The sequence below is a fragment of the Panulirus ornatus genome, chromosome 10 (genome assembly GCF_036320965.1).
Source record: "Panulirus ornatus isolate Po-2019 chromosome 10, ASM3632096v1, whole genome shotgun sequence".
Lineage (NCBI taxonomy): Eukaryota > Metazoa > Arthropoda > Malacostraca > Decapoda > Palinuridae > Panulirus > Panulirus ornatus.
This window is the reverse complement of record NC_092233.1, coordinates 25,318,924-25,333,091: the sequence shown is the minus strand read 5'-3', so window position 1 is coordinate 25,333,091 and position 14,168 is coordinate 25,318,924. Positions and strand designations below refer to the sequence as shown.

The window sequence follows — 14,168 nt, the reverse complement described above, 5'->3', positions numbered from 1 at the left end:
ATCATTATTATCATTATTATCATTATTATCATTATTATCATTATTATCATTATTATCATTATTATCATTATTATCATTATTATCATTATTATCATTATTATCATTATTATCATTATTATCATTATTATCATTATTATCATTATTATCATTATTATCATTATTATCATTATTATCATTATTATCATTATTATCATTATTATCATTATTATCATTATTATCATTATTATCATTATTATCATTATTATCATTATTATCATTATTATCATTATTATCATTATTATCATTATTATCATTATTATCATTATTATCATTATTATCATTATTATCATTATTATCATTATTATCATTATTATCATTATTATCATTATTATCATTATTATCATTATTATCATTATTATCATTATTATCATTATTATCATTATTATCATTATTATCATTATTATCATTATTATCATTATTATCATTATTATCATTATTATCATTATTATCATTATTATCATTATTATCATTATTATCATTATTATCATTATTATCATTATTATCATTATTATCATTATTATCATTATTATCATTATTATCATTATTATCATTATTATCATTATTATCATTATTATCATTATTATCATTATTATCATTATTATCATTATTATCATTATTATCATTATTATCATTATTATCATTATTATCATTATTATCATTATTATCATTATTATCATTATTATCATTATTATCATTATTATCATTATTATCATTATTATCATTATTATCATTATTATCATTATTATCATTATTATCATTATTATCATTATTATCATTATTATCATTATTATCATTATTATCATTATTATCATTATTATCATTATTATCATTATTATCATTATTATCATTATTATCATTATTATCATTATTATCATTATTATCATTATTATCATTATTATCATTATTATCATTATTATCATTATTATCATTATTATCATTATTATCATTATTATCATTATTATCATTATTATCATTATTATCATTATTATCATTATTATCATTATTATCATTATTATCATTATTATCATTATTATCATTATTATCATTATTATCATTATTATCATTATTATCATTATTATCATTATTATCATTATTATCATTATTATCATTATTATCATTATTATCATTATTATCATTATTATCATTATTATCATTATTATCATTATTATCATTATTATCATTATTATCATTATTATCATTATTATCATTATTATCATTATTATCATTATTATCATTATTATCATTATTATCATTATTATCATTATTATCATTATTATCATTATTATCATTATTATCATTATTATCATTATTATCATTATTATCATTATTATCATTATTATCATTATTATCATTATTATCATTATTATCATTATTATCATTATTATCATTATTATCATTATTATCATTATTATCATTATTATCATTATTATCATTATTATCATTATTATCATTATTATCATTATTATCATTATTATCATTATTATCATTATTATCATTATTATCATTATTATCATTATTATCATTATTATCATTATTATCATTATTATCATTATTATCATTATTATCATTATTATCATTATTATCATTATTATCATTATTATCATTATTATCATTATTATCATTATTATCATTATTATCATTATTATCATTATTATCATTATTATCATTATTATCATTATTATCATTATTATCATTATTATCATTATTATCATTATTATCATTATTATCATTATTATCATTATTATCATTATTATCATTATTATCATTATTATCATTATTATCATTATTATCATTATTATCATTATTATCATTATTATCATTATTATCATTATTATCATTATTATCATTATTATCATTATTATCATTATTATCATTATTATCATTATTATCATTATTATCATTATTATCATTATTATCATTATTATCATTATTATCATTATTATCATTATTATCATTATTATCATTATTATCATTATTATCATTATTATCATTATTATCATTATTATCATTATTATCATTATTATCATTATTATCATTATTATCATTATTATCATTATTATCATTATTATCATTATTATCATTATTATCATTATTATCATTATTATCATTATTATCATTATTATCATTATTATCATTATTATCATTATTATCATTATTATCATTATTATCATTATTATCATTATTATCATTATTATCATTATTATCATTATTATCATTATTATCATTATTATCATTATTATCATTATTATCATTATTATCATTATTATCATTATTATCATTATTATCATTATTATCATTATTATCATTATTATCATTATTATCATTATTATCATTATTATCATTATTATCATTATTATCATTATTATCATTATTATCATTATTATCATTATTATCATTATTATCATTATTATCATTATTATCATTATTATCATTATTATCATTATTATCATTATTATCATTATTATCATTATTATCATTATTATCATTATTATCATTATTATCATTATTATCATTATTATCATTATTATCATTATTATCATTATTATCATTATTATCATTATTATCATTATTATCATTATTATCATTATTATCATTATTATCATTATTATCATTATTATCATTATTATCATTATTATCATTATTATCATTATTATCATTATTATCATTATTATCATTATTATCATTATTATCATTATTATCATTATTATCATTATTATCATTATTATCATTATTATCATTATTATCATTATTATCATTATTATCATTATTATCATTATTATCATTATTATCATTATTATCATTATTATCATTATTATCATTATTATCATTATTATCATTATTATCATTATTATCATTATTATCATTATTATCATTATTATCATTATTATCATTATTATCATTATTATCATTATTATCATTATTATCATTATTATCATTATTATCATTATTATCATTATTATCATTATTATCATTATTATCATTATTATCATTATTATCATTATTATCATTATTATCATTATTATCATTATTATCATTATTATCATTATTATCATTATTATCATTATTATCATTATTATCATTATTATCATTATTATCATTATTATCATTATTATCATTATTATCATTATTATCATTATTATCATTATTATCATTATTATCATTATTATCATTATTATCATTATTATCATTATTATCATTATTATCATTATTATCATTATTATCATTATTATCATTATTATCATTATTATCATTATTATCATTATTATCATTATTATCATTATTATCATTATTATCATTATTATCATTATTATCATTATTATCATTATTATCATTATTATCATTATTATCATTATTATCATTATTATCATTATTATCATTATTATCATTATTATCATTATTATCATTATTATCATTATTATCATTATTATCATTATTATCATTATTATCATTATTATCATTATTATCATTATTATCATTATTATCATTATTATCATTATTATCATTATTATCATTATTATCATTATTATCATTATTATCATTATTATCATTATTATCATTATTATCATTATTATCATTATTATCATTATTATCATTATTATCATTATTATCATTATTATCATTATTATCATTATTATCATTATTATCATTATTATCATTATTATCATTATTATCATTATTATCATTATTATCATTATTATCATTATTATCATTATTATCATTATTATCATTATTATCATTATTATCATTATTATCATTATTATCATTATTATCATTATTATCATTATTATCATTATTATCATTATTATCATTATTATCATTATTATCATTATTATCATTATTATCATTATTATCATTATTATCATTATTATCATTATTATCATTATTATCATTATTATCATTATTATCATTATTATCATTATTATCATTATTATCATTATTATCATTATTATCATTATTATCATTATTATCATTATTATCATTATTATCATTATTATCATTATTATCATTATTATCATTATTATCATTATTATCATTATTATCATTATTATCATTATTATCATTATTATCATTATTATCATTATTATCATTATTATCATTATTATCATTATTATCATTATTATCATTATTATCATTATTATCATTATTATCATTATTATCATTATTATCATTATTATCATTATTATCATTATTATCATTATTATCATTATTATCATTATTATCATTATTATCATTATTATCATTATTATCATTATTATCATTATTATCATTATTATCATTATTATCATTATTATCATTATTATCATTATTATCATTATTATCATTATTATCATTATTATCATTATTATCATTATTATCATTATTATCATTATTATCATTATTATCATTATTATCATTATTATCATTATTATCATTATTATCATTATTATCATTATTATCATTATTATCATTATTATCATTATTATCATTATTATCATTATTATCATTATTATCATTATTATCATTATTATCATTATTATCATTATTATCATTATTATCATTATTATCATTATTATCATTATTATCATTATTATCATTATTATCATTATTATCATTATTATCATTATTATCATTATTATCATTATTATCATTATTATCATTATTATCATTATTATCATTATTATCATTATTATCATTATTATCATTATTATCATTATTATCATTATTATCATTATTATCATTATTATCATTATTATCATTATTATCATTATTATCATTATTATCATTATTATCATTATTATCATTATTATCATTATTATCATTATTATCATTATTATCATTATTATCATTATTATCATTATTATCATTATTATCATTATTATCATTATTATCATTATTATCATTATTATCATTATTATCATTATTATCATTATTATCATTATTATCATTATTATCATTATTATCATTATTATCATTATTATCATTATTATCATTATTATCATTATTATCATTATTATCATTATTATCATTATTATCATTATTATCATTATTATCATTATTATCATTATTATCATTATTATCATTATTATCATTATTATCATTATTATCATTATTATCATTATTATCATTATTATCATTATTATCATTATTATCATTATTATCATTATTATCATTATTATCATTATTATCATTATTATCATTATTATCATTATTATCATTATTATCATTATTATCATTATTATCATTATTATCATTATTATCATTATTATCATTATTATCATTATTATCATTATTATCATTATTATCATTATTATCATTATTATCATTATTATCATTATTATCATTATTATCATTATTATCATTATTATCATTATTATCATTATTATCATTATTATCATTATTATCATTATTATCATTATTATCATTATTATCATTATTATCATTATTATCATTATTATCATTATTATCATTATTATCATTATTATCATTATTATCATTATTATCATTATTATCATTATTATCATTATTATCATTATTATCATTATTATCATTATTATCATTATTATCATTATTATCATTATTATCATTATTATCATTATTATCATTATTATCATTATTATCATTATTATCATTATTATCATTATTATCATTATTATCATTATTATCATTATTATCATTATTATCATTATTATCATTATTATCATTATTATCATTATTATCATTATTATCATTATTATCATTATTATCATTATTATCATTATTATCATTATTATCATTATTATCATTATTATCATTATTATCATTATTATCATTATTATCATTATTATCATTATTATCATTATTATCATTATTATCATTATTATCATTATTATCATTATTATCATTATTATCATTATTATCATTATTATCATTATTATCATTATTATCATTATTATCATTATTATCATTATTATCATTATTATCATTATTATCATTATTATCATTATTATCATTATTATCATTATTATCATTATTATCATTATTATCATTATTATCATTATTATCATTATTATCATTATTATCATTATTATCATTATTATCATTATTATCATTATTATCATTATTATCATTATTATCATTATTATCATTATTATCATTATTATCATTATTATCATTATTATCATTATTATCATTATTATCATTATTATCATTATTATCATTATTATCATTATTATCATTATTATCATTATTATCATTATTATCATTATTATCATTATTATCATTATTATCATTATTATCATTATTATCATTATTATCATTATTATCATTATTATCATTATTATCATTATTATCATTATTATCATTATTATCATTATTATCATTATTATCATTATTATCATTATTATCATTATTATCATTATTATCATTATTATCATTATTATCATTATTATCATTATTATCATTATTATCATTATTATTATTATTATTATTATTAGTCATTATTATTATTATTATTATTATTATTATTATTATTATTATTATTATTATTATTATTATTATTATTATTATTATTATTATTATTATTATTATTATTATTATTATTATTATATTATTATTATTATTATTATTATTATTATTATTATAGTTATTATTATTATTATTATTTTATTATTATTATTATTATTATTATTATTATTATTATCTGAAATGGTTCACATCCTTGTACTTGTTTCTTAGTCACATGTTACCCAGTGTGGATGATGATAGTGTTATACAGCGGGTCATTGTCACCTCTGTGCTGTGATAATTTTAGTATGATTCCCTAGGTAGACAGACCTGCCAGATTCACACGCCGGTTACTACTGCTCATCACCCTTACCTTTTGACTCTCGTTCGTTCATCTTGCCTTCTGCACCTTCTGCAGTAGCGAAGTGATGTGGTTCTCCCTGCGTCATGTTTCCTTGGTCAGTTATCAGGGCTCCTCGGCACTCACCTGGCACTCACGTTACACAAACCCTGGACCGCATATCGCCATTCTCTCCCCCGTGTAGGGGCCAGGTCGGTCTGCTTCCCTCCATCTTCTTTGCCATCAGTCTCTGGTGTTCTTGGAGGCAGGAGATACACTGTCTGCTTGTTGGGGGGTCTTCCTGCAGACGTCGAGGGTGGTGTCTGCTTTCCGAGGTCTTCCTGCAGGCAACAGGAAGCCAAGCCAAGCCAAGTGTACCCTTTAGCTCGATCTCGTCTTACATATCATACACGTAGGTACACACGGTAAAAAAATGATCTTCACGGATGGGTACGATGAATTTAGGGTAGGGTTGGTCAGAGTGAATGCGAGACATGTTTCCTAATCATTATTACAGTCCCAACTTTAAAACTATTTCCACTCTCTGACATTCATTATGGCAAATGACAGGAAGTGTCGCTGCCAGTCGATATCTTATATTATCATGAAAGCAGGGCTACCACTGTGAGGCCAGACCAATAGGCATTTTTCAAAATCCTTCGTCCGTGGTGTCATATTGTTTCATATTTCACACAAAAGTAGTTAGATCCTTTTCTTTTTTATTTTTTACCGTGTGTACACGCATGGTACAGATTGTGAAATTGCGTTAGTCCTTGTGGGTGCAACACCATGTAGTTGTATAGGTATGAAATAGATAATCATTCCTGTAGTCTTGCAAAGTGTCTTTCCGCTATCTTTACCTGGGTAAAGGAAAAGCTGTGGCTGCTGGCTCCATAGCCAATAGGAATGGTCTGTACCTTAGTCTGGTGACTCGCCGACATCAGTAGAGAGAGAGAGAGAGAGAGAGAGAGAGAGAGAGAGAGAGAGAGAGAGAGAGAGAGAGAGAGAGAGAGAGAGAGAGACGCAAGGCATGAAATGTCAGGGTTGACGTTAGAATGGGTTGGATGCGAGTGATTGTGGAAGTGGTGGAGAGGCAAGTGACTTGATGTGTACTTCTGGATCGTCATTGTGGTTTTGTATGAGTCGACGTGAGTTTGTGTAAAAAGATAGATAGATAGATAGATGAGAGAGAGAGAGAGAGAGAGAGAGAGAGAGAGAGAGAGAGAGAGAGAGAGAGAGAGAGAGAGAGAGAGAATATGGGATAGTAGGAAAGAGTAGAGTGTGGATAAGTAATCACCTCCGTGGATGGTTGGGTGTGGCGTGTCTATGCGGCTCAATTAGCTAGCCGTCCTCGCCCGTCATACACATCGTGTGTCATTACCCAGTACATCGTCAGTTTTGCTCAGCGGTGTGTGTGCTGGGCTGCTCCGCCGCGCCACGTTGATGCCAGTCCTACATCAGATCTGGTCTGGTGCAGACGTGTCTGTGGCACATCCAGTATTACGTATGACCTTTGGTTACTGTAGCTGCAGCTTGCGGTCTGATTTTTTTTTTTTTTTTTGACATTTTAAAATAATTTGTTGCTCGACCTCGTGAGGTAGAAAGTTTTAGGTGAATTATTCACCCTGGTTATCCCTCCGTTTCAGACCCTTTTCCTCTGTACCTCCTCAGCCTGTTCTTCGTCCTCCCTCAGGAGAGTAACAGGGATGGGTTAGTCTCTGGAGGACCTTATAGGTAATCGTGTCGTCACCTGGAGGCAGCCGAGGTGTGGGGTCTGCTCCTCCACCCTCTGGTTTATAGCCATCGTACCAGCTGGTCTGCTGGTGTTCCCTCCCTTCATGCCTCACCAGTGCCATCTGTCCTCTGTCAATGTAACTCGTATAGTTTTCCAAGCCTCCGCTCCTCACGCTTTCATATATACTGTACTCACGCAGCTTGTTACTCCTCTCATGTTTACCTCGTGCTCACTTCTCTCTTCGTCTCACCCCCGATTCCCACTTCCATGCTAATAACTCCTGCTTACTTCTCTGCTTGTAGTCCTCCTGCCTCACCATCTCTGCTCATTCCTCTGCCTATCCCCCTGTCTCACCACCCCTTCCCACTTCTAGTAACCCCGACCTCGCCAGCCTCTGCTTCTCATCTAATAGTTCCTGCCTCACTAGTCACCACACCCTGCTTACTTTTCTGCTACTAGTCTCATGCCGCCTACTCGTAGCGCCCTGCTTGGTCACCACCTGCTCACCCCTATGCTAGTGGCCACCTTACCTCTCATCCACTGTCTTATGAGTCCCTCCGTTAACAGAAGTCCCACCCATATCCCTTTTTCGTTTGTTATCGTAGTTACATCTCTCCTCATACAGTCAACAGAGTCCTTTGGTCCGCCACCTAATTTCGTAACTGGTACCACTCGTCTGGCTGGTGGACTCCTCCAGGACCATCCCTTAACCTGTTGACTTCCTGCTCTGCTGACCCTTCGTTTAGCCCACTTCACACCAGAGGTCAGACCTCCAGCGCATCCACGAGCATTATCCCATCTATAAAGCTCCAGGTATCATTGTGTGTCCTGAACCTCTTCTTGTTTACAATACTTCCAAGACTATAAACATTTCCTCAGCAGTGCTTCTGCCCTCCCTGCATCCCTTCCTTGTCCCCAGCAGCACCTCTGCTTCCCTGCAGTCCTTTCATCCTCCCTGCCCTCACTGCAGCCCTACTGCCCTTCTTGAAAACCTTCCATCCTCTCTACAGTCTTTCCACCCTCCCTTCTGTCCCTCTGCCCTCACTGCGGCCCCTCAGCCCTTCCTGCGGCCCCTCTGCCCTCCCTGCAGCCCTCCCATCCTTACCGCTGCCCTGTGTGCACCCCGTCAGCGCCCCAACATCTGAGGTTCCCTCAACAAAAAGTGAAGGCTGGCGGTGTTGGTCACGCTTCTCCTGTTATGCCACTCACCCGGAATCGTACCGCTGACATTTTCGTCATGTCTCGTGTGCTCCATGCCACCACGCATAGTGAAGTCCGGTTTTCTCTCCTTTTCAGTAGCTATACAGTATGGCGACAGTATCGTGCTGAATCCTTGACTGGCAGGTTACATTTTATCTTCATGGCTGTACGCATTTCTTATACGAGATAAGGTCTTCGTCTAAGGTTCCTCGATGCTGCTCAAGGCGACGTGTGTGAGGTTTGTGTCTGGAAGCATCACAATCCAGGCCCGTGATAGCCAGGCCTGCCTACTGGCAACAGGTGCCACTTTGCATCATCGTGAGGTGGACTTCCTGTTCCTCCCAGTGTTGACGATGGCATCATTCCTGTGTGGGTTTGGCTCTAGCACCAGCCAGTGGCACCCTCCCACCTTGGCAGTCGTACATTGGGATAACTATACAAAGACTTCGGCCGGGATGTTGATCACAGCAGAAACCTGGACGCATAAAGCAACACCGACACACAAATAAACGACATTGATGAGCCCGCAGTACATTACTCTCCCGGCCAGCCACCAGTCGTGTTGCCCCGTCTGAAAGACGCTAATGAAAAGTCCTACATTAATGACTGATTTTCTGTGATTTACTTTTCTGTTTATGTTGCTCGTGTTGTGTTTATTCGACCACACATTTTCATGGTTTTTGGTCCCTTAACGTTTATTTGTCTTCTCTTGCAGACCGTGTGAGCGAGGCCGTGTTGGTGTTGGACGCTGGACACGTCACAGAGGGTTGTGGGAACGGGTCACCGGTGGTTCAGGGGACCTGAACTGTGTATTACGAGTCAACCTCAACCTTAAGGAGACGTTAATAGCCCGACCATCGTTGTTAGTATAACTCTTGGGTCATGATAGATGTGTAGGACTTGCATGCGATGGCGCACTTGATGGAGTATTATCTGACGTAATACAGACAGTAATAACTGAGCATCGCAGCAGAGGTTTCTAAGGCTTCGAATTACGAGACTTGGCCTCCGTATCTAACCTCTTTAATACGACGGTTCGACCCTTGAGCGCGGCTCTAGTAGGGTAAGATGACTTGACGTTTGATCTGAACCTGAGGGATCAACCACATAGGCCACACCCTCATACCTACGGAGTCGTACCGTCGTGCGCGAGGTCGCACCGTCGTGTTCGAGGGTCGGACCATTGTGCTCGAGGGTCGTACCGTCGTGCTCGAGGGTCGTACCATCGTGCTCGAGGGTCATAACATCAAGCTCGAGGGTCATAACATCAAGCTCGAGGGTCATAACATCAAGCTCGAGGGTCGCACCATCGTGCTCGAGGGTCATAACATCAAGCTCGAGGGTCGTACCGTCGTGCTCGAGGGTCGTACCATCGTGCTCGAGGGTCATAACATCAAGCTCGAGGGTCGCACCATCGTGCTCGAGGGTCGTACCATCGTACTCAGTGGGTTAGACTGCTTATTTCTCACTAGATGGTATCATTACGGCGGCTTCCATTATACTCCTCACCTTCAGTACTCCCCATCAGCCACAAAGGCTGAAATAACCAGTCCACTCAGCTCAACTTGTCTCAGATTAAACTTATGTTTCCAATTCGAGGATCGTATACTTTTCCGAACTTAAACCTCCTTAGATTTAAGCTAAATTAAAACTAACATGAACATAGAATGGGCTGGAGATTAGATTAGTCATTGTTGATGAGTGTCAACAAGTTGAGATAACAGTAAATCGATATTTTCATTGTTGCTTCTGAGAATATCACTATCGAAGTGGAATAGGTTATATTGCATACTGATCGAAGGATTCATCAGACTCCACACTTTAGTGATCAGAGACTTTTATTGTGTGCTTTATTGATCCGAGAAACCTGCTTATGTATACTTATGCTTATATCTAGATATACTGCTTATATCTACAGATCCTCATATATAGTGTTATAAAACAACATTTCTGGGTATAGATACTTAGATTTGGTAGACTTAAGTGAAAGCCGAGACATTTATCAGAGGTCTTATCTCCCCAGCTTTTCGCCATAAGACGAGTTCATGCAGATAACCCGACACAGAGTTATGACAACGGAGAAACGAGGCACACTCAAGGTGTTGTTCCTTTGAGTACAACGGGAAAGGAGACTAGAGGACGGAGCTCATTAACAAAATGTGATCAGACATCTGTCCACAAGAGACCATGTAAAGGTTTTGCGCTGGTGATCGAGGCGTGTATGTGTGTGGTGGTGGCGTGGTGGGTTCGGATACTGGGCGTGCACACAGGGCAAGCGGCGTAGGGTGTCCAGCACTCCCATGGTGATGAAACAACTGACGGTCGCCATGAAGGACCCCATCTACATCAAGCCGCCCACCAGGTCCAGCCCGCTACCCGACACTGTCAAGGGGGTGAGTACACAGCTCTTCTGCATTGTTGTAGGGATGGATGCTGTTGACGGACACTGCCAGAGGGGCGAGTGCCACTGCCTGACACTGTCAGAGTGATGAGGACCGCTGTCTGACAGTGTCAAATGGGTGAGTACTACTGTCTGACACTGTTAAAGGGGTGAGTACTGCTATCTGAAACGTCAGTGGGGGCGAATTCCAGTGACTGACACTCGCAAGGGAGTGTCCCGTCGTCTGACACTGTCAGTGGTGCGAGTACCGCTGTCAGACTGTGTCAGAGGGGTGAGTACCGCTGTCTGAGTGCCAGAAGGGCGAGTACCGCTGTCTGACTCTGTTTCTCAGAGGGATGAGTACAGATGGGAGACAATGTCAGGAAGGCGAGTCCCGATTTCTCTTATATTTCCCAGAATCTCTGTTCCCTCCTCCTAGACCTTCCTGGTAGGCAAATGTTCTCACCCTGCACGGTAATGTCATATCCTACACATTCCTTAATGTTACATAATGATCTGGTGAATACCTGGTGAACATGGCTGGAAAAACGATCTTACATATTAAGTGACACAGTTGGTCAGGACAGTGGTAAGTTTGGTGAATTACTTTACTACACACATCCCCGTGCTGTGGCGTGAGCGGTCGAGACATTTGACAGGTTCTCGGTGAGGTGGTTACTGTAGGATGATGATAAATTTGAGTGTACAAACTAATGCAAATCTTGGGTGGGAACTCGTGTCTGTTAGATGAACCTGAGTGTACAGAGGTAAACCCATTGGAAGAGGGAACTCAACTATTGTAATGGATTTGAGTGTTATAAAGTTACATGAATGTGAGGCGGGAACTAATATTATGACGAGCTTGAGTGTGTACAATTCTGTAGACTTAAGATGGGAACTTTCTGATGAACTTGAGTGTATAGAGTTACGCAAACATGCGTAGGGAACTGTGTGACGATATTGAGAGTATCTACATAGGGTTATACCGATATGAGGTAGAAACTCTATAACGAAACGGAGAGAACAAACATATATGAAGTGGGAACTCTGTGTATCCATGTGAGTCAGCAGCTAACTGACACTGATCCCAAGACATATAGAGAGTTCACTTACGACAAATGATTATGATTACTCTCTGGCTCACGTAGCTATGGTAGATCAAGAAACTGTCAGTACCTTCATAAGATACATTTTTGTTTTATTTTTTATTTAGAAAAAGAAATTGCGCTTTTACAATGCAAATGTTGGTTAATATTGTTAACCTATGATGAAATATACAGAGGAAGGAGGAGGGGGGTTATTTACTCGTTTATGCATATATATATATATATATATATATATATATATATATATATATATATATATATATATATATATATATATATATATATAATTTACCAGGAATACTCAACAAACTTATACCTCTGAAATTTGAGCACTCACTCTTATCCCCTTTGCCTTTGTACAATGGCACTATGCACGCATTCCGCCAATCCTCAGGCACCTCACCATGAGTCATACATACATTAAATAACCTTACCAACCAGTCAATAATACAGTCACCCCCTTTTTTAATAAATTCCACTGCAATACCATCCAAACCTGCTGCCTTGCCGGCTTTCATCTTCCGCAAAGCTTTTACTACCTCTTCTCTGTTTACCAAATCATTTTCCCTAACCTCTCACTTTGCACACCACCTCGACCAAAACACCCTATATCTGCCACTCTATCATCAAACACATTCAACAAACCTTCAAAATACTCACTCCATCTCCTTCTCTCATCACCACTACTTGTTATCACCTCCCCATTTGCGCCCTTCACTGAAGTTCCCATTTGCTCCCTTGTCTTACGCACTTTATTTACCTCCTTCCTGGTAAATTATATGGGAGGGTATTGATTGAGAGGGTGAAGGCATGTACAGAGCATCAGATTGGGGAAGAGCAGTGTGGTTTCAGAAGTGGTAGAGGATGTGTGGATCAGGTGTTTGCTTTGAAGAATGTATGTGAGAA

The 14,168-nt window shown here is 29.9% G+C and overlaps 1 protein-coding gene across 1 annotated transcript in view; it reads left to right on the top strand.

Annotated features, from left to right (window-relative positions):
- sdt (MAGUK p55 family member stardust) overlaps positions 1-14,168 on the top strand; it is a 963,188-nt gene that overhangs the window by 60,898 nt on the left and 888,122 nt on the right. Inside the window, 2 exon segments of the mRNA XM_071665600.1 lie at positions 10,492-10,638; positions 11,800-12,169. Coding sequence (XP_071521701.1) covers positions 12,077-12,169 — 93 coding nt within the window. The 5' untranslated portion in view covers positions 10,492-10,638; positions 11,800-12,076.